The sequence below is a fragment of the Xenopus tropicalis genome, chromosome 3 (assembly GCF_000004195.4).
Source record: "Xenopus tropicalis strain Nigerian chromosome 3, UCB_Xtro_10.0, whole genome shotgun sequence".
Lineage (NCBI taxonomy): Eukaryota > Metazoa > Chordata > Amphibia > Anura > Pipidae > Xenopus > Xenopus tropicalis.
Genome location: NC_030679.2, coordinates 33000527 through 33024637, shown reverse-complemented (window position 1 = coordinate 33024637; position 24111 = coordinate 33000527). Strand labels below are relative to the sequence as shown.

The 24111-nt window shown below is 40.1% G+C and overlaps 1 protein-coding gene across 1 annotated transcript in view; it reads right to left on the bottom strand.

Moving 5' to 3' along the window:
• The window catches only part of slit3 (slit guidance ligand 3), a 382174-nt gene extending 358275 nt beyond the window's left edge, over positions 1–23899 (bottom strand). The window contains 1 exon segment of the mRNA NM_001079270.1: positions 23398–23899. Within this exon segment, the coding sequence (NP_001072738.1) occupies positions 23398–23582 (185 nt within the window). The 5' untranslated portion in view covers positions 23583–23899.
• Positions 23900–24111: the final 212 nt, after the last annotated feature.

Here is a 24111-nt window from a genome sequence, read left to right as displayed (position 1 = left end):
AAATACACGCAGAACGCGAAAACCATTCTTTCCTGTTTTGCACATTTGCTAATATACAGTCTCTTTCCCCAAGCTACAGTAAAATGATACAACGTTTAGAAGTAAATCTGGTTTAAGCCATAACAAAAATTAACATGATTAATCATTATAGAGTTTTATTTGCAAAACGGGTGATATTTTCAGCAAAAACTATACATGCTTTTTCTTGCTTTTGTATAAACAGTGTTGTTCCTGCACATAATGCGTCCTGCACTCTACACACATTTTGGCAAGGGATGGATTTTGTCTTTAACCAATGGCTTATGAATAAATGTTTTCAATAATTCTTTGTTCTTCAGAAACGCCTCTGACAAGTCAACCAGAGAATTTTTCAAGAAAGTCAACTTTTGTTTAGAAGCAAATCAATGCTTCAAAGAAAAGCACTATAATCTGAGCACATTCAATAAACCGCAGAGCGCTATGTGAAGAGTGACAAAACAATGTTTATAAAATGCTTCTTAAATAAGGTCGTTGTTCCTTACACAGATAAACAGGGCTTTAATAAAATGCAGAACTCGCTTTGTGCTTGCCAGCTAGACATTAGGACAGTTTAAATCTTGCTACGCTGTCACTTTTAATGTCAACGATCCTCATAGAATTTAATTACTTCATGGCATGTTCTGCTGCTATACTGGACCACAAAACACAAGTCAGTTCAAGCGGAAGGGAAATCTTGGGAACCATTTTTGTTTTCTGTGCTTCATTTACTCTCACATGCCTATTTTAATGGGCAAATAAACACCAACGGGACTTGCCCGACATGTAATAAATAGCTTTATGAAAGCCATATACTCCAGTTAGCACAAATCACCCTACCAGACAAGATGATTATCTATTTCTCTAGGTTTAGTAATAACTGTATTCAGTTATGGCAATCATGTCAATTTATGGCACCACCATCTAATTTAGGCTTGGCACCGGCTTAGCCTGTTTGCTTCAGAAATGTTACCGGCCTAGCCAGTAAAATACCAGTCAGGGCCGGCAAAGTACTTACTGGTAAATTTACAATCCCTAGGTGTTCCGGCCACAGCCTACCTCCAATCCTCTTTCTCCACTCCCCCTCAATGTCCACAAATCCATCCTACTCACCAAGTCTGACAAACTTTGTACATTTAAGGTCCCCATACACGAGGCGATTTCACTCGTTGTGCGACGAACGATTTTATCGACAAACGATCGTATGGCGATCGGGTTTCCATACGATATGCCTCCACTGGCAACGATAATTTGCAAAAGATTTAATCGTATCATTATCGTAAAATACGCTCGATCGTACATCTACGTATGATCCAATGTCATGGCGGAAGCGGTATTTATTTATTTATGTTCGTTGACTTCCGCTGCTGGCAATCATGACATGTGCAGAGAACAATTGTTCGAAGACAAATGTCTGACACTCACACCAACTGGCAGATTTTATCGTTAAATGACTAAAATTTTTAAACCTGGGCGATTGATTTTGGGGACGATAATGTCGGGTCGATTAGTGGGCCTACGATCGTTCGCACACCATCAACTATACGATAACTTAACGATAGTATCGGATCGTTCAGGAATCGGTCATTTGACAGTAAAAAATCGGCCCGTGTATGGGGGCCTTTATGGCCCAGACACACTCCCTTTAAGTCTTAACTCTGCCCCCAAAGTATCATGGCACCCCATGCAACATCACAAATCCACTCCTCTCTGTTCTAATACCCCAACCCCACCCCCAAATGTCATCATACAATACCTGTCATAAGGTGACCATACACACACCAATATTATCATGCAAAACCTAGTTTTCATCTACGAGACGACCGATATCGCAGGAGCGTCAGATACCCGTCATCTCGTCAATCAGGCAGGACGAAAGGTTTTGCTTGGGCGCCCAAGCAAAATCTGTGCTTAGGGCTGAATCATCAGATGGAGGTAGGATACCTATTGTTTCTACATCCATATCTGATGATTCAGCTCTGAACGTCAGTGGAAGGAACAAACAATCTTGGAAAGATCGTTAATGTAAGGTTCATGGCCACCTTTAGAGGGACAGCATACACCTATATACACCAATCAAAATAAATATATTTCATGCTAAAAAACATCCTGTATATTTAAATTTTAAAAAAATCCAATTTTTCTTCTGTATTATACAGAAGTAATAGAGCATGGTTATTGCAAATGTGCCTTAATCTGCATACATATCACAGTGATTGGACAGCTGGAGCTCCTGTTTTTGGCTTCCTATTGTAATGAATTCCCAATTACAGTCTTTTTTTTTTTTTGTTTCTCTCACAAAGAACAAAAATTTAATAAGTATTTACATCTGATTTTAATTATAATTTGTATTCTCTATTGTCATTCAGCCCAGGCTGGTCCTGCCCTTGCTCAGGTATTCAACCACATGTGATAGCTGGTATTAACTCACCTCTTTTTTGTGAGTAATGGAAATTAGATATTCTGCAACAATAGGTCTTTAATAGAGTTAATAAAAGGGAACCTGTATATTACATCTAACATTTCATTACTATGAAACTCCAGGGGTAAAGTGCATACAGTATATTAAACTTCCACTAGAGGATTCTAAAAAAACATATGTTTGCCCTTATACCTTTGGGTGGGATTAGTAAGGCATACTGTACTGTCCTCTCAGAAGTAAATGCTTGTTTCTAAGCAAAATGTGTCTTAATCCAACCCAAACAACGTCACTGGAGTAATAAAGGGTGTTTTCTGACAGTCTAACTGTAACCTGAACAACTTTGGAACACACACATGAACCATGGGCTTTTCTTGACCCTGATTTTAAACCATACAAATAAACCGGTACAGAAGGATAACATTAAATGAAACCTTAATAAGACATTACTGTCCTAGAGAAGGCTGAATAACCTAAGCACAATTACTAATGGATCTGTAGTGTTTATTAAAAAAGGTATGCAGATGGAATAAACCGATAATAAAAAGAACCAAAACTTTAATACTGGTGGATCATAGGAACTGCAATGTACCATATAACTTTAACAGGTCACACACCAATTGCACACACATTCACAGAATACATAAAACAGCTGATTTTATTCTGTTGGCTTTATTGGAGGATTTATATATTGCACTGCCCTTAGCGACTATAAAATGTGACTTCCTGCTGTATGCGAAACAGGCCCCCTGACCCTTTCCCCTGCCAGACCTCACAGAATTAGGGACATGTTTCAGCTATGATTTAGCACTTTTGCCATACCAAGTCTCTCTCTATCAGCCTCCTACGGCAGTTCCACATGCAGCAGCATTTCTCCCCAATGCACCCATGCCTCTCTTTATCACTATCTGGCAGAGTAATGCACATAAATGCCCCTATTTATCAGACATCTACAGTGGGATTATCACCTGCTGTGCCACAAAAGTGCCCCTATTAGCCTCCTGCAGAAGTATATAGCATTTAGTCCCATGCAACTGCCTCCTACTGTGTTAATAACCACCCCAAGTGCCTTCTTTATCAAACTTCAACAGCTACACACCTCAATCGGCTTCCTGTAAAAGCATGAACATTGCAATATTTGTTTAACAGATAAATAAGAATGAAAGTTTCTACTAAAAAGATAATAAGGGCTGAAGTCTGAATGAATGTTTAATGAAACAAGCTCAGCAATGCTTTGATATTTTTTTCCAGTCTCCTTTGTCACTAGAGTGTGAGTTTTGTGTGTGTACTCTCAGCATGGACAAAGCAAATATAGACGGTCCTCACTCTAAACAATTGCTTCTTTAATCGCAGTTCCTAGTTTGACTGGAAAGACAACCCTTGCCATTTTTAGCAGAGAGATTACTGGTAGCAAAACAAACCTCTGACTCACTGGCACTGCTGGACCCAGGTTAGAGGCTAACCCCACTGCTGTCTATCCAAAAAAGATGGAGTATTCCACTCCTTAATTTATTCATATGTGATTGGTCCGGGTCCTCTGCTGTCTATTCAAAAGAGATGGAGTGTTAGCCACTCCAAAAAGACCAAGCCCTGCAAGTTACATAGGTCACCAATGCCCCCTTGCACTTCAGCCTGAGAGTATCCTAACATAGCATGGCGAACCCACTCTTTGTACTTGTTCAACCTCTACTGAGAGATAACACAAAACAATTACAGCACTGGTATTCACATGTAATGCCTAAACTCAGTGACCCATGAAACATATTTGAGACCATTCCAGCAAACAGACAGTACCCTTCCAGCCCATAACAAGCTTACAGAAAAGGAAAACATTTGGGTATCAGTCATTTAGTCCCAGTTCCTAGTATATATAAGTGGCCCTTCCAGCTAGGTACCTTCCCAATTAGGCTGGCCCCCCCTTTTGCCACTGCTTCAAGCACCCATACACACACACAAAGGGGCCAGCCCTACCATTTGGGAACCAATTATCGATAGCAAAATGCCTTCTATGATTATTGAACCTGATACACTATGAACTATAGCTATAATACATCATACAAACAAAATTATTTAGCATAACAAGAAACTCGCCCTTAGATCCTGTTTGCACTGGGGCACTGACACCAATTTTCAAGAGGCTGATTCCTGAAGCCCTGGGTGGTTTTATGGGGTCAGTTAAAAAAAAACCAGAATGAATTAAATGGCTTTAAAATCAAGCTATAAAGATATATGTTTACCGATACTAATGATCTAATAACATTTAATCACACACCAAGCAGTCTCTGATTATAAAGCTGGCTTTCTCAGAACACAAACATTACTTACTAATTGCAATCAAGTGGCTTTGATTAAGCCTTTAAAAGGCTTTCCCTCAACAAGTTTCTTGGAAAACAATCCAAGCCTTAAAATGAAATGGACTGGAGAGGTGGCATTTGTACATAGTACATTCTATATAGAAGCAGAGGAAATTTGTGGATTTGTCATACAGCGAATAAGAAAAAATATGAAATCATAAATATGAGGTTCTGGTTCCAGATTCAGCCACTTGGAATGCCTATCAGTTGTAATGCATCAATGTGACGCAACAGCAGTATTTCAATATAACAGGCTCCCTTTAGCCTTAATGATCAGTGTTGGTGTGTGTGATTTCAAGTAATCTAGATGCCTTGAATATCTTTATGCATTATTTGCTGAAAACATTACACTATTCAGTACAGCTAGAAAGAACTGTACATAAAATTAACCACAAAACCAGACTGAACTCTCGGGAGTATTTCAACAAATTCTTAGTGGGCAGCATGTTGGCGCAAAAGTTAGGACTACTGTAACCAATACAAGAGGTAAAGAGGGCCTTGCTCAAAAAAGGTTACAATCTAACATTTGTACCCATTTAATAAATAATGCCCTGATGTCTTGGCCATTGCTTAACTAGCGCAAACACAATAGGGCTCATTTTTGTGCAATTTTTTCCCCAGAATTCCAGTGTAAATGCAAGCCCCTTAACGATGTTAATGAGCCCTAACGTTTATTAGGTGATATTAAAGGAACAGTAACATCAAAAAATTAAAGTGTTTTTAAGTAATTAAAATATAATGTGCTGTTGCTCTGCAAAAAACTAGTGTTTTTGCTACAGAAAAGCTACTATATAAATAAGCTGCTGTGTAGCCATGGGGGCAGCCATTCAAGCTGGAAAAAAGGAGAAAAGGCACAAGTTACATAGCAGATAACTAGTAGATAAGCCCCATATAATGGGGATTTATCTGTTATCTGCTAAGTAACCTGTGCCTTTTCTCCTTTGAATGGCTGCCCCCATGGCTACATAGCAGCTTACTTATATAAACTATAGTAGTCTTTCTGAGGCAAACACACCAGTTGTAGCAATGCTGGCAACAGTATATTATACTGTAATTACTTTTATACACTTTCATTTTTTGGTGTTACTGTTCCTTTAAAACTGGGGATAAGTCAGGAAACCTCTTTAAAGTAACAGTAACACCAAAAAATGGAAGTGTTTTAAAGTAATAAAATATTAAGTATTGTTGCCCTGCATTAGTAACACTGTTGTGTTTACTACAGAAACGCTACTATCGTTTACATATATAAGTAACTGTGTAGCCACGGGGGCAGCCATTCAAGCTGGAAAAAAGGAGAAAAGGCACAGGTTACATAGCAGATAACAAATAAGCTCTATAGAATACAATAGTGTTTTATCTATTACCTGCTATGTGCCTGTGCCTTTTCTCCTTTGAATGGCTGCCCCCATGGCTACACAGCAGCTTTGTTTGTATAAACTTTCTGAGACAAACATACCAGTTGTACCAGTGCAGGTTAAACAGTACATTATATTCTAATTTCTTTTATACACTTTCATTTGTTGGTGTTACTTTTCCTTTAACACAGTAAGGATTGTGGGGGCTGTATGGAGAAGTGTTAATGCAGGCTGGACAACCAATACCATACTGTCTAACAAATGGCACCCTTTTGAGCCATCTAGGATGCTGCTCTCACATCATTAGAGCCCTCTCTAGTAGCACTATAGATTAGCCCATGGACAAAAATGTTATTATGCATGATCCCCATATGTTCTTGCTTTTTTCCATATGTCGCTTACCAATCTATCTACCCCAAACAAACTGACTGATTGGCATTAAATTTTAAATATATTCAGGATGGAGGTTACTATAATCAAGCAGCTGGTTCATATAAGTACTCTTAGCATATAATTCTGTGGAAAATCCCCATTTTTCCACTCAGACTTCCAAAGAATGTATAGTAGCAGAATAGATAGTCAAAGTATAACATACAGATTCCTTTGTAGAACCGTGACAGGCTAGTGTACATGCATCACCCCATCAGGTACCAGTTATGTGCCACAACTACACCACTAGAACTTCTCCTCTTTTAGAATTCACATCTATTTTAAGGTTACCATCAGGTCTCGTGACCCAGTTCCCATGGAAAACTGACCCTGGTAAGCATCCCCACTTCTGAAATCTGTCCCCGCTGTCACCATGGCAACAGAGCTGCCCCCAGCCAATCACTGCTATTCCATGACAGGAGGAAGGAAGGAGCAATCTTCTGTCACCTGACCCCCTTCCCTCCTCCCACATCCTCCAAACTTCCCGACTATCTTTTTTGTTGCTGAAAGAATATGTATAAAATTATTTTGGAGCTTTTCTAGGGAAATATATTAATATTAAAATATGTGCCGGCAAAGGACACATGGGCGTGGCATATACAAATGTTGCTGCCCCTTCTTGCCCCCAGATTTTACTTTGGAAATCTGGTAACCTTAATCTATTTATCCCCTCTCCATGACGCATATAATGTGGTTACATCAAATGTACCACATGTTATATCATTTCCATCTTCATTCTGAATACCAAGGGAAGAAATCACTATTGTAAAGCATATAAACTAGCCATGTAATTAAACCACCACATCTAAAATATACATATACTGTACTTTCAACTAGAAACTGATCAAGTCTCCAGTAAAGACATGTCCTGTTCCCTAGACCACAGGCCATAGTTAGTTCCTTTATTATAGTGATATAATATAGAATAACCTATTCTTACAAAATCATTAATACTTTAAAGGGGACCTGTTTAAAAATTAAACATAAACCCCAAATTCTTTTTTTAATTAAATCATCCATACCTGCTATAAATGGATTTAAAAATCTGAGCTGTCAATCATATATTGCCGGCTCCACCTCTATGCTGGCAGGGCAGTCAATATATGATTGGCAGCTTACAATTACTTTAACTTTGCATTTAGCACTTCCTAGATATCACGCAGAAGGCAAATGCATAAGATTTTGGGGTGATACAAAGCTTGCCTTAATAACTGCCCACAAAGTGGTGCCTGCCTGCTGGCTGTGACTGTAAATTTCAAGACTGAAGGGGAAAAATTAAATAATGTATATATTGTAAGTAAAGTTTATTTGGATTTGGAATTATTTCTTAGGGTGGCAGGTCCCCTTTAACTTGAAATTAGGACTATTAGTCTATCTAATGGGATGCCAAAACACATTAGTGCCACTTTCATGACAATGGACAGAATGGAAGATACAAAACTTATTTCAAAAGCCTTTCAAAGATTTCAAAGGAACTTACAAATGGAAATGCATTGAATACAGTCACTGATAAACTGGAAAAGGACATTGCTATTGGTTTAGAGGGCATACTGCTTAATTATGACATAGAACAGATGGAGAAGAGATGCGGAAAACATCCCTTTATTACTCAGCAAACAATTAACACGTCCTTCCCAAATAAAACCTGTCCCATGGCTTAACTATTTGATAAATCCCCCTAGTGCACAGAACACAGTCCTGATCGTTAATACAGCGTGATTAAGACTCCAATAATCGTACAGTAAGGTTACCCTATAGTGCATCATAAATTTGTGATTAATAATACACCTTTTAAATGTAATAAATAAATGTAATAAATCATTGGTTAATGTTCTCCAGTATAATGTATTAGAGCTGTCTTTCCAAAAAGAGTAACGTACAGAGACAGATTGCTGAGCGGGGGATAGTGAAGAGTAACTTGATTATTTCAGACATTTAATTTAATATATGTAAAACGTTTATTTTTTATTTGAGATGATGCTTATATGATATGTTTCCTTTAATAATTGTTTCTAGTCTTCAATTAGCTATGGAGCCATCCTACAGTCCTCTTGTATTACAGCATAGTTACACTGCATATTTCATATGCTTACATCAAACTGGTGGTCAATATGATCAATACCTTTGTATGCAGTTGCAAAGAATGGATTATACATTGGAATATGCAGTGATCCACTGATCATTTTTAAAAATTAGAATTATTTGCTTATAAAAGACTCTATGGGAAATGGAAGTCTTTCAGGATAACAGGTTTTTGGATCATGGATCCCATACCTGTATATGAGCATAAGGTAGGGAGGACATAGGCATCCCCAGTCATGTCCTCACCTCAATATGGTAGGACTGCCTCATGTTCCTTACTGCTCATAGATTGCATTGGGAAAAAAATGATAAATGAGCAGTTGCTTATCTCAGATTAATTTGCTACATTACACAGGTAATATAAATGATCTCACTCCGCCATAACAATAAACAGCAATTTCAGTGAAAGCATCCTGTTTTATGCAGTTAATGAGCAGTAATTTATCTGATAGTGGGGTCAGTTTTGCTTCCCCTTCCCACATCGGTATTCATGTACGGCTGAATAATAATCAGGGTGAAAAGAAATGAAGGTAAAAAAAAGCACATGTCACAATGTATAGACTGAAAGACACTGAAATTAGATTCCTCTATTTCTTGGCAAACAGGAAATGTTTATTTAACTATTGCTTTCCAAACACACTTTTCAGGGCTGCATAACAAAAAAGCCATTCTTGCTTCAGCTGCGCTGCTAATAGTTTATTTAGTCGTTTGGTCCCTTGTGTGTCTAAAGGTCCAGGTGGAAGAGAAGCAGAGGGTCAAACCAAGAGCAATAACAAATATTGGTTTCCCATTGCACAACCATGTGGGTTGCCACCCCACACACACAATTTATTAACAGTCATTAGTAATTGCAGTGACACATGCACGGATTATGCACAGCTGAGGAAGGACTATTCAACAGGAAACAAGGAATTGATTATCATTCCTTAAATTAAGGAGAATGCAGTCTTCTCTCTAACAAACTAGGAGGATTCCTAAGATTAATGTCTGAACAATTTAATTTGCAGTTCTGTAGGTCGCAACGTGCAGAAAATGTTATAGATAAGTGTTTCCATCCTACAGCCCTCCAGCTATTGCTGATCACCAACTCCCAGCATCCATCAATAGCACTGGCTGTGCTTGTTCTTTGTAAAGCTGGCCATCTAACAGGATGATCCATCAGCTTGCAGAAGTAAGAAAGCTTGTGGTTATTTATTCGATTTATCCACCTACATGCTGGGATAAACTGGTCTGATGTGATTATTTGCCTAATAGATAGTGGTTGGGTCATAACTCTGCACCCAGACAAAGGCAAATACGCTACTAAGATGGTCTAGAGGGGCATAGCTGGTGGCTGATGTTGGCTCGTGAATGGCCAGATTCAGATTCAACTGTGCACCAACCATTGTGAACTACAACATTTTACCATTTTGTTTTTTTATTTGGAAAGCCCTCTTTAGAAGTTCTGGATACACAGTTGGCCACAAGGACATAAAGAAGTAATTTGCATGTCTCGTCCAATAACTCCTAAAGTGTTAAGGCCAATAATTGCTTTCTTTTTTTTTTTTTTGCAGTTCTGCGCATAAAGCATAAGGTGTATGAAATTCTTCTGTTTTCAGAAAGCCTAGTCTCACAGTTCTTGCGCGGAGGGACTGTTCAGTTCCTTTTGGCAGACTCCTATATGTTATATTAAATGTTTTATTAATTTCTCACCATAGAGTTATAGATAAAGCAAGTAACATTCATATATCAGGATAAAACATTAGGAAAAAGATACATAACTGTTTCAGTTGAAGTAATAGAGCTGTTTCATAAACTTTGCATCTGTTATCCAATGGCAATGTCTAATGCAAGAAAAGAGAAAAGGGATAGGGAAGAAAGAAAACAGAGAAGATAGAGAATGAAGGTAGGCGGAACAATAGAAAGAGACCTAATGAAAAACCAGTGAGGCAGGCAGAGGCAGGTTATAGAAAAGTTATTTTTCTTTCCTAGGGGTACCTGGTGTTATGTATGTGCATAAGCTGTGTTATGTTTTATAAAGTTATATGCTTTTGAAGGATGTCAGAATGTTGCAGCCTTTGGAAATAGTGGGAGGATAGTAGGAAGCTAGTCTGTGCGTAAGAAATAAAGATGGTCAACTGTTAACAACCTGCCTGCATTACTGTCCTGCATCACTGATATAATGCCTGGAAAAAGGGGGGAAGGAGGAGGTGGAACCTTGCTCATTTATGGGTTATCTATAAGGTCATTACTGATTTCTCTCGGTAAAGAGGCTTCTACCCACCGGTTAGCGTAACAAAAAATTAGGAGTCTTTAATTCCATTATCATCGTGTCCAAAATCCCAAAACAGTTCTGGCTTCTGTAAGTACAAAAAAAATCTGGCACGTCTAAGTCTGATATTGCCTCTTAAAAGTTTGTTTCTAGGTTTAAGATATATATATATATCCAGCTTTGGTGTAAGCAACAGGAATATTACATAACATAACAGCTGGCAGAAGCACCTTATTCCAGAGGAATCTAATTTGGAGCACAACCAAACCCTCTCGTTGAACATCACCACTCCACCATGTGTCACAGCCGGCATTTAAGATAGGAAAAGGTAGTATCCCTAGCCACATTCTTTGGGTATACCAGCCTTGCAACAACCATGGTTCCAACGTTTTATAACAACTCAACAACAACTTCAAAAAACAATTTGATTAAAAAATATGCCCCTACCCAAACATATCTATGTATAAATTACAACAATTGTCTCCAGTTCTTGGTGCCTTTCAGTAAATCAGTGAGACACAACTTGATGTGACCCAGATGTGTTCTACAGGTCGACCCACTCCCAATAGGCACTGACATTAAAGGGATAAACATGGTAAGTATGGAGTGCACTTGTGTGATACACAGCTTTGTTTTTTTGCCAAATGACTTCCAGAGGCATCATTATCATTGCTATTGCACTACTTAGCTGAGCTCATATCCTTACTAAGAATTGCATACCTTTCTGGAGCATAAGGAGGACACAGGAGTTCAGCCACACTATACAATATTATATATAATTACTTTAGATACAACAACAAAATACAACATTTTGGACAAAACACCTTTAAAGTTTTTATACTTTTTTTGGTCTTTCATGCAGTGCTTCTCAAAAAAAAAATGACCACAGATATTCTCTGTTCTTTCTTAGAAAAGATATTAATATCCAGACCTCTCCACCCATCTGGACTAACTGCAAGTCACCCATATTTATACCCTCTGTGAAGCATGAGAAAGGGAAGTGGTCAGTGCAAGGCTGACTGGAAACCCTGCTCTAGAGGCAAAATCTTAATAGGTGCCAGGGTCATTCATTATTTCTAAATCTGTAAAAAGTGGTGGGCATTTTCCAATTCTAAATTCTAAATTTATCTTATTTTAAAATAACTAACTAACTGGTTCCTTAGCCTTTGCCTAACATTCATATCCCTAATCCCTAATAGTCTTTCTTTTATAGACTTTTATTATGTAGCACCAACTTATGCTGTGATAATTCTCTCGTCTATCGTCTACATCTGTCGCTGACCATGTGGAGCTTTTAGTATAGGGCTGCCTTAATAAAAGGGAAAAGGGGGCATTAACCTTGAACACACTGATTCTTTGGGCCCACTGTGGCTAGCCATCACCTTTTCTGGAAAAAAAATACCAGCCTATATTTTTACCTTTCATCAAGCCAGGCTAAAAAAGCACTGTCGAGGTGGCAACCCTAACTGTAATTGTGCATGCATTACTTTTAACTTCCTCTCATCATAGTCTCCCATCCGTTCTTCTCATGTCCCCGATAACCTTGACCTTTCCCCTTCACACCACCGGTTGTTCTGCCCCAATACCACTTGCTGCAGGTCTGCCAGTGTTTGAAGCTTGATGATCGGGAGGAGGCCCACCAATTTGATCTCTATTCTGTTATAAACTGGGTAACCTACCAATAAGTGTGGGTTGGAATCACCTGCCGCAGAGACATGGTGAACTTAATAAGTCCACACAAGTCCTCCATTCAGAACAGAAGGAAGGCCCCTAAAGAGGATTACATTTCCCCTAAATTCTGCTTCACCTGCCTTGTGTTCACAAGTAAGATGAGAGGCAAGCGGGAGCCAGAAAGCAATGTTGAATAATGCTGTGTGTCAGGTTAGGACTAGGCCCCTACTACATTATCCTTGTTTCGAGCCAGTATTATACATTTAAGGAAATTCTTGAGGTTCCTCTCTTGGTGAAGGCCGGATTGGATTATGCAAATTCTATACCACTTCTGTAAACATCGCTGAGGCATATCATTTATCTTTGCATTTAGCGAGTAATCAGAAACAAAGGGTGGTTATTGAAAAAGCAAACAAACGTGCATGCTGAGCTCTAGCATTCAAATTCCTTGTTACTACTTTGACTTCTGATGACTACTTTTCTCTATAAACATTTTGACTCTGGTTTTTCTACACTAGTACAGTAACTCTCGAGAGAAATGAAATACTGTAAGCAGCGAACGCCGGCGCTGGATCAACTATACTGAGAGATTTCCTTTATTATGGAAATTCCAGCATGTTCATATCGATTATGGTTCCCACCAGGAGAATACTCGAAGTACACCTGTACTGGGGCCTCTATCTCTAAATATGTCTTGGAGGTATCTGTATTCCCGTGTTTCCAACCCCTTCCTGGCCCAGCTGGGTCTTTCCTGGTTCCAGTAAAGGGGAAACATCATTCTCACCAAAGTGACATGAGCACGGCTCCCAGCTGAGAAACTAAGATTATTAAGAGAAAGTCAGAATACCTTTCATAGACAGTTTAAGAGCAGTTTGTCGGTCAGCCCCCATCACATTTCATCACCTACAGGGAACATGTGACTTTCCAGTTGTTATTTAATCCTCTAGTGTTCACATGATTTAGTGCCATACTTTTTTAATTAAAAGGCAATTATGAAAAAAATAAATACATTTAACTTCATCCCGTGTAATTAAGGGACTTTCTAAATATACTCATTTGCAAATTCTGTACTGTTTCTGAGATAATCTAGGTAATATTCAATTACACCCTCTCAGCAATCTGTCCCTCTGTGTGAAGGCTTTATATCAGAATGAGGTTTTTGAAAGACAGCTTTAATACATCATGTAGGCAAAGGGATTGCAGAGAAAGATGCTCTGTATTAGAACTACTAACTGTCCATCAAATAACTCTGCATGGAGAGAGACAGATTGCTGAAGGGGGATAATGAAGAGTAACTTGATTATCAGAAAAACAAATATATATTAATTTTATGTTTTCGCACTGGTCTAATTTTAATAGATTTACAGCCCCTTGACTGCTGCTTAACTACAGGTCCCAGCAGGCAAAAAAATGTTTATGCTACTCTTAAGTACCTAGTGAAAGTTTCTTAAAGTGCCTGATTGTATTCCCTCCATCCCAATGGGGACTGTCACTATAGACATGCACTGGGGAATGACTGCAAGAAGCAGCTTTTCATAAGGGTTAGTGAATGCCTAGCACTACACATTAACCTTACTGTACCCTGACGTGTAAGCCTTCTTGCAATGCTAGGAAACCCAAGCTGGGGGTTATCCTCTGCTGCATGTTTCTAATGCTCCTGGAACCCACAGCCAATACAGTTAGCTACATGATTAGCTGGATGATTTAGTTATGACCCTATTGCCCCAGCCTTATTCAAAAGGTGCATGTAATCAATCAATTGGTGGCATAGACAACCTCCAGGTCAAATGACCATTACAGCTCCTGTGATCTTATTATACAATGAGTTTGATAGCCAACAGACTCCACTGGAGTTTCTAGAAGACTTCCAGCACCAGATTAGGATTACGTTGATTGGTGCAGCCCATAGTAGGATACCACCACCCTCAATAAAATAACCATAACAGGTCCAGTGATTACATTATACTACCAGGGCTGCAGAGTCTGAGTCATGGAGTCAGAGTTGGAAGCACCAGACTCCATAGCTCTGCCAGGGCTGTGAATTCGGATTAGTGGAGTTGGAAGCAATTTTAGGTACCTGAAGTTGGAGTCAGAGTTGGAGTTGGTGATGCCATAAACTAAGGATTTAGGTACTGACGCCACAGCCTGGTATACTGCAGCCCTTAAAGGAGAATGCAAGTCAAAATTTAAAAAGCATACTGCCCAATAGTCCTCCTATTGTTTAGTAAAAACGCCACACTTTTGGCTCACCTAATCAAATATTTACTCAGTCACACTTACTTCACATTTTCTAGAACAGGCAGCCATCTCTAAAAAGGTATTCTCCCTTCCTTTCCCTCCTTGCTTCATACTGCACATGTGTTTCATTCCCTCCCCCCCCCTCCCCTCTGCCAGATCCGCTTCTGATTGGCTGGTGGGCATGTGTAGCTCAGAGCAGGAAACAGGATCAAGTTACACACATGCTCAGAGAATAGGAAGGCTGCCACTGGCACCTACAGGAAGGGGAGAGAGATTTCAGTGATGTCACTGTAGGCTTCACACTGCTGTAGGCTGCCAGCACCATATCTCAGAGAAGCAAGCAGGGATCTGGGGATTTAGATATGCAGTAAGTACTTAAAAAGAATGCCTTTAGACTTACTTTTAATTTATATTAACCTTTCATTGTACTTTAATAGGAACCCTGGAGATACCACCATCTTCAATTAGATAAAATGACCATTACAGGTTCTGTTATGCCATTATGCTACAGCCCATAATAGGAACCCTGGAGATACCACCACTTTCAAGCAGATAAAATTACCATTACAGGTCCTGTTATGCCATTATACTACAGCCCGTAGTAGAAACAATGGAGATACCACCACCGTCAAGGTGGTTCCTCTGCATCCATATGAGCTTTTACACTCAATTTTTAACAGTAGGCAGATGAAACTATGTGAAAATGCAACAAGTGGCTTTGGATGCAAGTAACTTTAATGAGTTGTGTCAATTCACACAGCAAATGCGTCCATTTTTAAATGACCACAACGGCACTTACAGTTGTAAATTAACCCAAGAGAGAAACGTTGCTACGATATCCTTAAGAACAAAAACACAAGGGGGGATTAGTTGCCATGACTATGATCACAGCGATTTAGCCGCCATAGACTATGTCGCCACAACTAATCACGTGCCAATTTGTGCTGACTACTCGCCCCGTGTGGGCTCTCCTTCAACACTTCACACACTGCTTCTGACACAGGCCAAGGCTGAAGCAGGTACAGAATTCATACAGCAAAAAGACAAATGACATATGATCTTATTGGTAGGCACAATGGAATTGAAACCTCCTGCTAAGATTATCACAGTCCACAATTTTGTGTATAGGCTGCACCTCTCTAACACTGCTTGCACATCAGCTCACTGTCATTACAGTATAATACAGCCACATTTATACTGTACAGAGTATATTATACAGTTAAACTGCAGGTTGAACAATCAGATTGTGAGTAGGGCCATATACAAAGTGCCAAAACCAAATTAGAAGACTTCTAGAAAGGCACAGAAGTGCTTGAAAATGGGAAGAATAAATTAGAGAAAGTCTTTACTTCACGGCAAAGCAAACAGGATCCTGATTGGAGGATCATTCATGCATCAATAATTTATTATCTGTACTAGAAATGTCAGTTAGCTGTTGCTAAATACTAACTTGATGGGGGATAATTAGCAGACCTTATACTACACAAGGGTCCATTTGCTGTCTTATGAAAACTTTTTATTAGACTTTGCATTCACTATAATATGCAAGGTTTCATGAATGCCCTTCATAAGTCTTCTAGGCATCGGTTATTATGCTTATATTAAAGAATGGTCATATTCCATAAGGAGTAAATAAATAGCTGATATTCTACTTCCAGTTTTACCATTTAAATGGCCAGTATCAACATGAGCCCCTTTTACCTCCTGTATTCATAAATTTTGAAATGTAATTTGTATGATGGCTGTATATACCCTTCTGTGGTACAGTACTTCTTAATATCTTACAGCTTTATCAAAAAGTGTTAATAATATCTTACAAATATCAAGGGCAACTGTACCACTTCCCACAATCAACAGCCACACATACCTCATATGTTACAGAGAGAGAGAGAGGCAAAGCTCCAGGTCTGGACTGGGGGTATAAATAGGCCCTGGCATTCAATATATACAGAGGCCCAAACAGCCCCCCACCAGCCCAATAAATAGTGACAGTCTATGGCACCTTACAGTAGCCCCTCTGGCATTTGCCAAAATGCACAGATTGCCAGTCAGGACCTGCACAGGTCTGTACTTTATCAAAACCATTGTGTTTTTTTACTGTTGGGTTTTATTTATTTTTTTCATAAGTAATTGTTGTTTTTGGAGCTAATTTACAAAGTTTGTGGGATCCATAGGCTTACAGCAGGTTACATTCCCTTGTAATTACCCTCAGCTTGAGGAGGGTGGGGTTTGATTAGTTCACCTTTACAGACTGCATAAATAGAACCACAGGCACTCCAGTGGAGCTTGCTCTGGTGGTAGGTGCTCTGTAAGTGATTGCTCTTGAAGTGGGACTCTGTAAGTGGAGTTATAAACTCAGGAGTTAAACACTAAGGGAGTTAAAAATAAGGTAAAACAAGGTATTTACTACAAGTCCTTACACCTATTTTTGTTTAACTGTTCTTGTAACTGGGAGAATGAGTGGTAGCAACATTGAAGGTCTGACACAGTGCACAGCCTGCCACATGTATGCAGTTGTGGAACAACAGTTCCAAAGTGCATACCTCTGTTGTGGATGTGAGCGAATTGCCACTTTAGAGGCTCGCGTTAGAGTCCTAGAGGAACACGTCGCAACACTGCGTTCAATCAACAATCTTGAGAGGGGTCTCTTGTTAACTGAACAAGAACTAGTGGGGTCAGATAGTAGGGGGGGAGGGGAGCAGCAAAAGGATGATAGGGCAGTAAGCTGGGTGACAGTTAGAAAATCTAGTGTGGGGAAAAGGAAAAGGGAGGCTGCTCCAGGGTTTGCGCATCCCAACAGATTTGCCAGATTGTGTGAAGAAGATGGGAGTGTGAACTCTGGATTGGCGGTTCTAGGTGAGGCTGATCTCTCTAACAGCCGGGAGACCAGTTTCACTAGTAGTGGTGGGGAGGAGAGCAGAGCTAGGCCTAAACAGATGGTGGTTATAGGGGATTCGATCATTAGGAAAGTGGACAGGGTAATCTGTCAAGCGGATCGCTTCAACCGGACAGTTTGCTGTCTTCCTGGTGCCAGGGTTCGGCATGTGGTTGATCGGGTTGACACATTATTGGGAGGGGCTGGGCAAGACCCGGCTGTCTTGGTACATATCGGTACTAACGACAAAATGAACGGTAGGTGGGGGACTTTAAAGAGTGAGTTCAGGGATCTAGGCTCTAAGATTAGGCAAAGGTCCTCCAATGTCATTTTTTCGGAAATTTTGCCGGTGCCGCGTGCAAGTTTAGGGAGACAGCGGGAGCTTAGGGAGCTAAATGCGTGGCTAAAGTCTTGGTGTAGGAAGGAAGGGTTTGGGTTCCTAGAGCACTGGGCTGACTTTTCCTTGGGGTACAATCTATACAGCCCTGACGGATTGCACCTCAATGGAAGGGGGTCTGCTGTGCTAGGGGAGAGAATGGTTAAGAGGTTGGAGGAGTGTTTAAACTAGACAAGGGGGGGGTGGGTGAGCTAGAATTCCATGGGAAAATTAGTGTAGACGGGGTAGGGGGACTAGCAAAGGGTTGTGGGGGAGGAGTGAGGGGGGCATATAGTTTATCAGATAAGGAGCTTCCGTTACAAGGAAAGCAGTCTCATAATTGCCTTAGCTCTAATTCTCCCTTAGCTAATGTAAACATCAGAGGGAGAAGTAATAATCTCCGCTGCATGCTGGCTAATGCGCGTAGCTTGTCGGGTAAATTAGGGGAGCTGCAAGCTATTGCATGTATTGAAAATTATGATTTAATAGGTATCACTGAGACCTGGTGGGATGATAAATGCGACTGGGCTGTGAATTTAAATGGGTATACACTTTTTAGGAGGGACAGAGAGATTAAAAAGGGTGGAGGGGTTTGTCTTTACGTAAAGTCAGACTTAAAGCCATGTAATAAAGACATTACCAATGAAAACGTCGAATCTCTTTGGGTAGAAATTTCAGTAGGGCTGAAGGTCACAAAGAAAATGATCATTGGTGTATGTTATAAACCACCCCGTATAGATGAGGGGGATGAGGCCCAGCTATTGTTGCAAATGGAGGAGGCTTCAAAACTGGGTCAAGTTGTTGTTATGGGGGACTTTAATTATCCGGACATTGACTGGAGTAATGGGGTGGCTAAGTCAGAAAAAGCTAGTAGGTTTGTAAATATGCTAAATGACAACTTTTTATTTCAGGCAGTTCAAGAACCCACTAGGAATGACGCTATTTTGGACCTGGTGATTTCTAATAATAATGAACTTATCTCTAACATTTGTGTGGGTGAGCATTTGGGGAACAGTGATCACAACATGGTCTCCTTTGAGATAATGCTGCAGAGACAGCGCTATAAGGGAGTAACTAAAACACTCAATTTTAGACGTGCAGACTTTGCCAGTATAAGGGCATCTCTGCAATGTGTCAACTGGGAAAGGCTTTTCATGGGGTTAGACACAGAAGGAAAATGGAACATCTTTAAAACATTGCTTTGTAGGTATACGCAACAGTATATCCCCCTAGTAAGCAAGGAGAGGCATCGCAAAGCAAAACCTTTATGGCTGAATAAAAGTGTTATTGTCGAGGTTGGTAAGAAAAAACGTGCTTTTAGGGCATTCAAGTTAGCTGGGACAGCAGAAACTTTCATCAGGTACAAGGAAGCAAATAAAGCATGCAAAAAAGCTATCAGGCAAGCTAAAATAGAGATGGAAAGGGATATTGCTGCTAGGAGTAAAAAGAATCCAAAATTATTTTTTAATTATGTGAATAGTAAAAAATGAAGCAAGAAGGGGTGGGAACTTTATTATCACGGGGGGGTACGTTGGTTGATGAAAACGGGGAAAAAGCTGAAATTTTGAACTCTTATTTTTCATCTGTCTATACATCTGAGGAGCCAGATAATGAAGGCTTCCCTTGTAATATGCCCAGTTCTAGTAATTTAGCTACTGACGCATGGGTCACTCGGGAGGAAATTCAAAAGAGACTTGAACATGTAAAGGTAAACAAAGGTCCAGGGCCGGATGGGATTCATCCCAGGGTATTAAATGAGCTGAGCGCTGTGATTGCCAAACCTCTTCACTTAATTTTTCAGGATTCATTGAGGTCTGGCATGGTGCCAAGAGACTGGCGGATTGCTAATGTGGTGCCGTTATTTAAAAAGGGATCCCGTTCTCAGCCTGAAAACTATAGGCCTGTTAGTCTGACATCAGTAGTAGGAAAACTTTTGGAAGGGGTAATAAGGGATAGGGTACTTGAATACATTGCAGTTCACAATACTATTAGTTTGTGCCAGCATGGTTTTATGCGTAACAGATCTTGCCAGACTAATTTAGTTGCCTTTTATGAGGAGGTGAGTAGGAACCTTGATGCTGGAATGGCAGTTGATGTCATCTACTTGGACTTTGCTAAAGCGTTTGATACAGTACCTCACAGAAGGTTAATGATCAAATTAAGGAATATTGGCCTAGAACATAATATTTGTAATTGGATAGAGAACTGGCTGAAGGATAGAGTACAAAGAGTGGTTGTAAATGGAACATTTTCTAATTGGACCAGTGTGGTTAGTGGAGTACCGCAGGGGTCAGTCCTTGGGCCTTTGCTGTTTAACTTGTTTATTAATGACCTGGAGGTGGGCATAGACAGTATTGTTTCTATTTTTGCTGATGACACTAAATTGTGCAAAACTATAAGTTCCATGCAGGATGCTGCCGCTTTGCAGAGCGATTTGACAAAATTAGATAACTGGGCAGCAAACTGGAAAATGAGGTTCAATGTTGATAAGTGCAAAGTTATGCACTTTGGTAGAAATAATATAAACGCAAACTATCTACTGAATGGTAGTGTGTTGGGGGTTTCCTTAATGGAGAAGGATCTAGGGGTTTTTGTTGATAACAAGTTGTCTAATTCCAGGCAGTGTCATTCTGTGGCTACTAAAGCAAATAAAGTGCTGTCTTGTATAAAAAAGGGCATTGACTCAAGGGATGAAAACATAATTTTGCCCCTTTATAGGTCCCTGGTAAGGCCTCACCTTGAGTATGCAGTGCAGTTTTGGGCTCCAGTCCTTAAGAAGGATATTAATGAGCTGGAGAGAGTGCAGAGACGTGCAACTAAACTGGTTAAGGGGATGGAAGATTTAAACTATGAGGTTAGACTGTCGAGGTTGGGGTTGTTTTCTCTGGAAAAGAGGCGCTTGCGAGGGGACATGATTACTCTGTACAAGTACATTAGAGGGGATTATAGGCAGTTGGGGGATGTTCTTTTTTCCCATAAAAACAATCAACGCACCAGAGGTCACCCCTTTAGATTAGAGGAACGGAGCTTCCATTTGAAGCAGCGTAGGTGGTTTTTCACGGTGAGGGCAGTGAGGTTATGGAATGCCCTTCCTAGTGATGTGGTAATGGCAGATTCTGTTAATGCCTTTAAGAGGGGCCTGGATGAGTTCTTGATCAATCAGAATATCCAAGGCTATTGTGATACTAATATCTACAGTTAGTACTAGTGGTTGTATTTATAGTTTATGTATGTGAGTATAGATTGGTAGGTGTGGGTTAGGTGTGCTGGGTTTACTTGGATGGGTTGAACTTGATGGACACAGGTCTTTTTTCAACCCTATGTAACTATGTAACTATGTAACTATGTACAGTAAGCAAGTATGGATGGAGAAGCTGCCAATCAGCCCATGCTGGTTATACTGTGGAATAGCTTTTGCACTGCAGCTGCCTGTCTTGGCCAGAGCAACTATAAAAAGAGGGTTTATGTTAAATACAATGCTCATCTTCAGATAATTTATGAAGTGTTTCTGCTTAACCAGCCTGAAGAAGAAACATTCTGCACATATCATTTCCACACTTCATTCACTCTCCTTTATTACTTACTCTCTGGGCTCTGGATTCAGCAAAACCCACACTTTTTTTTTATTTCTTTCTTATCTCTTTTATTAGCTTTAAGAATTTTAAATGATTTTAGCTGACGTTGCAGTTGGAGTCCATCCACAGCATGAGATGGTTAAGCTACACAAAAGGCAGCTAATGGGCTTTCAGATAGTGGTGAACTACAACTATCAGCATCCAACAACAGCCTTTTGGATGGCAGTGGGAGTTGTGAATTGACTTTATTTCAAGGGCCAGTGGTTGCCCGGCTTATATATTCTCTATATTCAGTCCTATATCTTCTATTTAACTTTTCCTTGAAAAAAGGTTTCCTGTATAACACGGCAAATGACTTGCTTCTGTAAAGCCACTAATTGCTAGTGTGTCAAACGTTTTCCTTAAATAATCCTATGCCATAGCAGTAAAAAAAAAAACAGAATAAGCAGTATAAATTGCAGTGGTCGCACTGGAACAAATTGACACCATATTGCACAAAGCAGAACCGAAAATGAACTGGGAGGAAAGTAAGAGGACAGATTGACACTCAAGCTGGGGTGATTGGGACCATTGTTCTGAAAGTGATAAGAGTCTGACAGACAGTGATAAAGTGTCTAAATGGGACACTGAGAAGGAATCTATGTGACAGGAAGATAACCTTGTGGTAAGCCAAATGTATTCCCTCCTCTCGCAGAATCTGAATGTGGATTTTTTTTTGTCTTCAGAACAACCATACACAGTACAAAGTATCATTTTTACAAAGTGTGTTGACATCCTAATGAATGAGTACATAGTTATAGAGCTTGTACATGTGTTTTCATGCTTGTGATAAATGTGTTGTCACTAATCATTGATCTGAACGCTGGGGGCTGAACTTTCAGATTCCTCTAGTTGGGTTACAAGGGGGGGAGTCATGGTTCATGTGGGTTTTTATTTACAGCTCAAATCAACAGTATATCGGTACTAAATTGTGCAAGACAGGGGAGCATATAGAAGGTACTGTAGGGCCATCATCCCATGTCCCATGTATTTCAGCATTCCTCTGGCTAGGAGGTAGAGTGATACAGTATGTCCTCTGGATAGTCTGCAGTTATTGGCAAGGTGTATTTAAAACTCATAAGACTTGTAAAAAAATGACCCTTACATCAATGCAGACAGCCTTATCACTCACTGGCTCAGCAGTAAATTCCTCCTTAAAGCTGACTTCTCACAAATCTGTTTCCATGCTTCAGCATCAGGCAAGAGCCTAGGTATGTATGCCCTCCTTCCCTTTAGTTCTTCTGTAGTGTCAGTTTCCCTGCTCCTCAGAGCCTTGTTTAACCAAGATATACCTTACCAACCATATATGATGACAATGTAGCTGTCAGGCTGACCACTCCTGATTTACTTAAGGCCCTAAATAATAACCCCACACTAACCCCCACCCTCTGAATGCTAGGGGGTAAAAGAGTATTTTCAAATATCACTAAATATGACAATATTTCTTTTTTCCTTTGAGGGTGGCATTAGCATCTAGCTTCCCAACCTCCTCAGTGACTCAGAATAGTTTCTACTAAGTGTTTTCCCCCAAAAAGCATGTTTTTATGCATTGCCAACTGATTGCACTGAACAGGACTTTAAGAGCATTTGAGTCATAAAAAAAACCAATTAGACATTCATTGTTTAAAGAAGAGAAATGAATGATTAGCCTATAACCAATACAGAGGGGGATACACATACCCATTATTAGCAAGTATATACAGCACAAGCATACTTACAGTCTCTCAGCATTCCTTGGGATACCCTTTGGCACAGTCTTTAATCCAAGCCCATGACAATCCACATTAGGGCCAGAGCATGTACACTTGCTTGGGCACCCATTCACCAGGGCAAAGGTTAATAAACTCCAGAGACACAAGGGTGCCACCACAGGCAATAAGGCACCTCTGCAAAGTGGCAGCATGATGGGCAAATCAATGTCCCCTCTTCTGCAAGAGACTCAATCTGATGGGCTTTAGCACTCTCCAAGGGGAACATCTAATGAGGCCAACTGCAATCTCATCCTTGTATTTAGTGAAGTAGCAACAAATCTCCACTTCAGACTTCCCTTTCCAACTCTGATTTAATAGAATGGAGGAACAGTACAAGCAGCTAGACACGCACAGGCTCAAAATAGAAATGGTGATGCTGAACAAAAAGAAACTACTAATTCTTCCTTCTTATTCCAGTAGAGATGAAACAGGTATAAAGAACGGAAACCAATGGGATGCAAACAAGAACACAAGCGAAATAAGCGTGCGAACCGGGATTGCGCTGCTCCGGGACTTCTTTTCACGCATGTGCTGCCCTCCTGTGGTCACACGCGGTATCGCCTCATTCCAAGAGCGGTACAGAGATGCAGTGTAGCTGCCTCAGCGCTCAGTAAGTTGCCGGACTGAGTCGGAGCAGCCTCGGAGAGAGGGACGCAGCGCTACCGAGCTATTCCTGAGGGC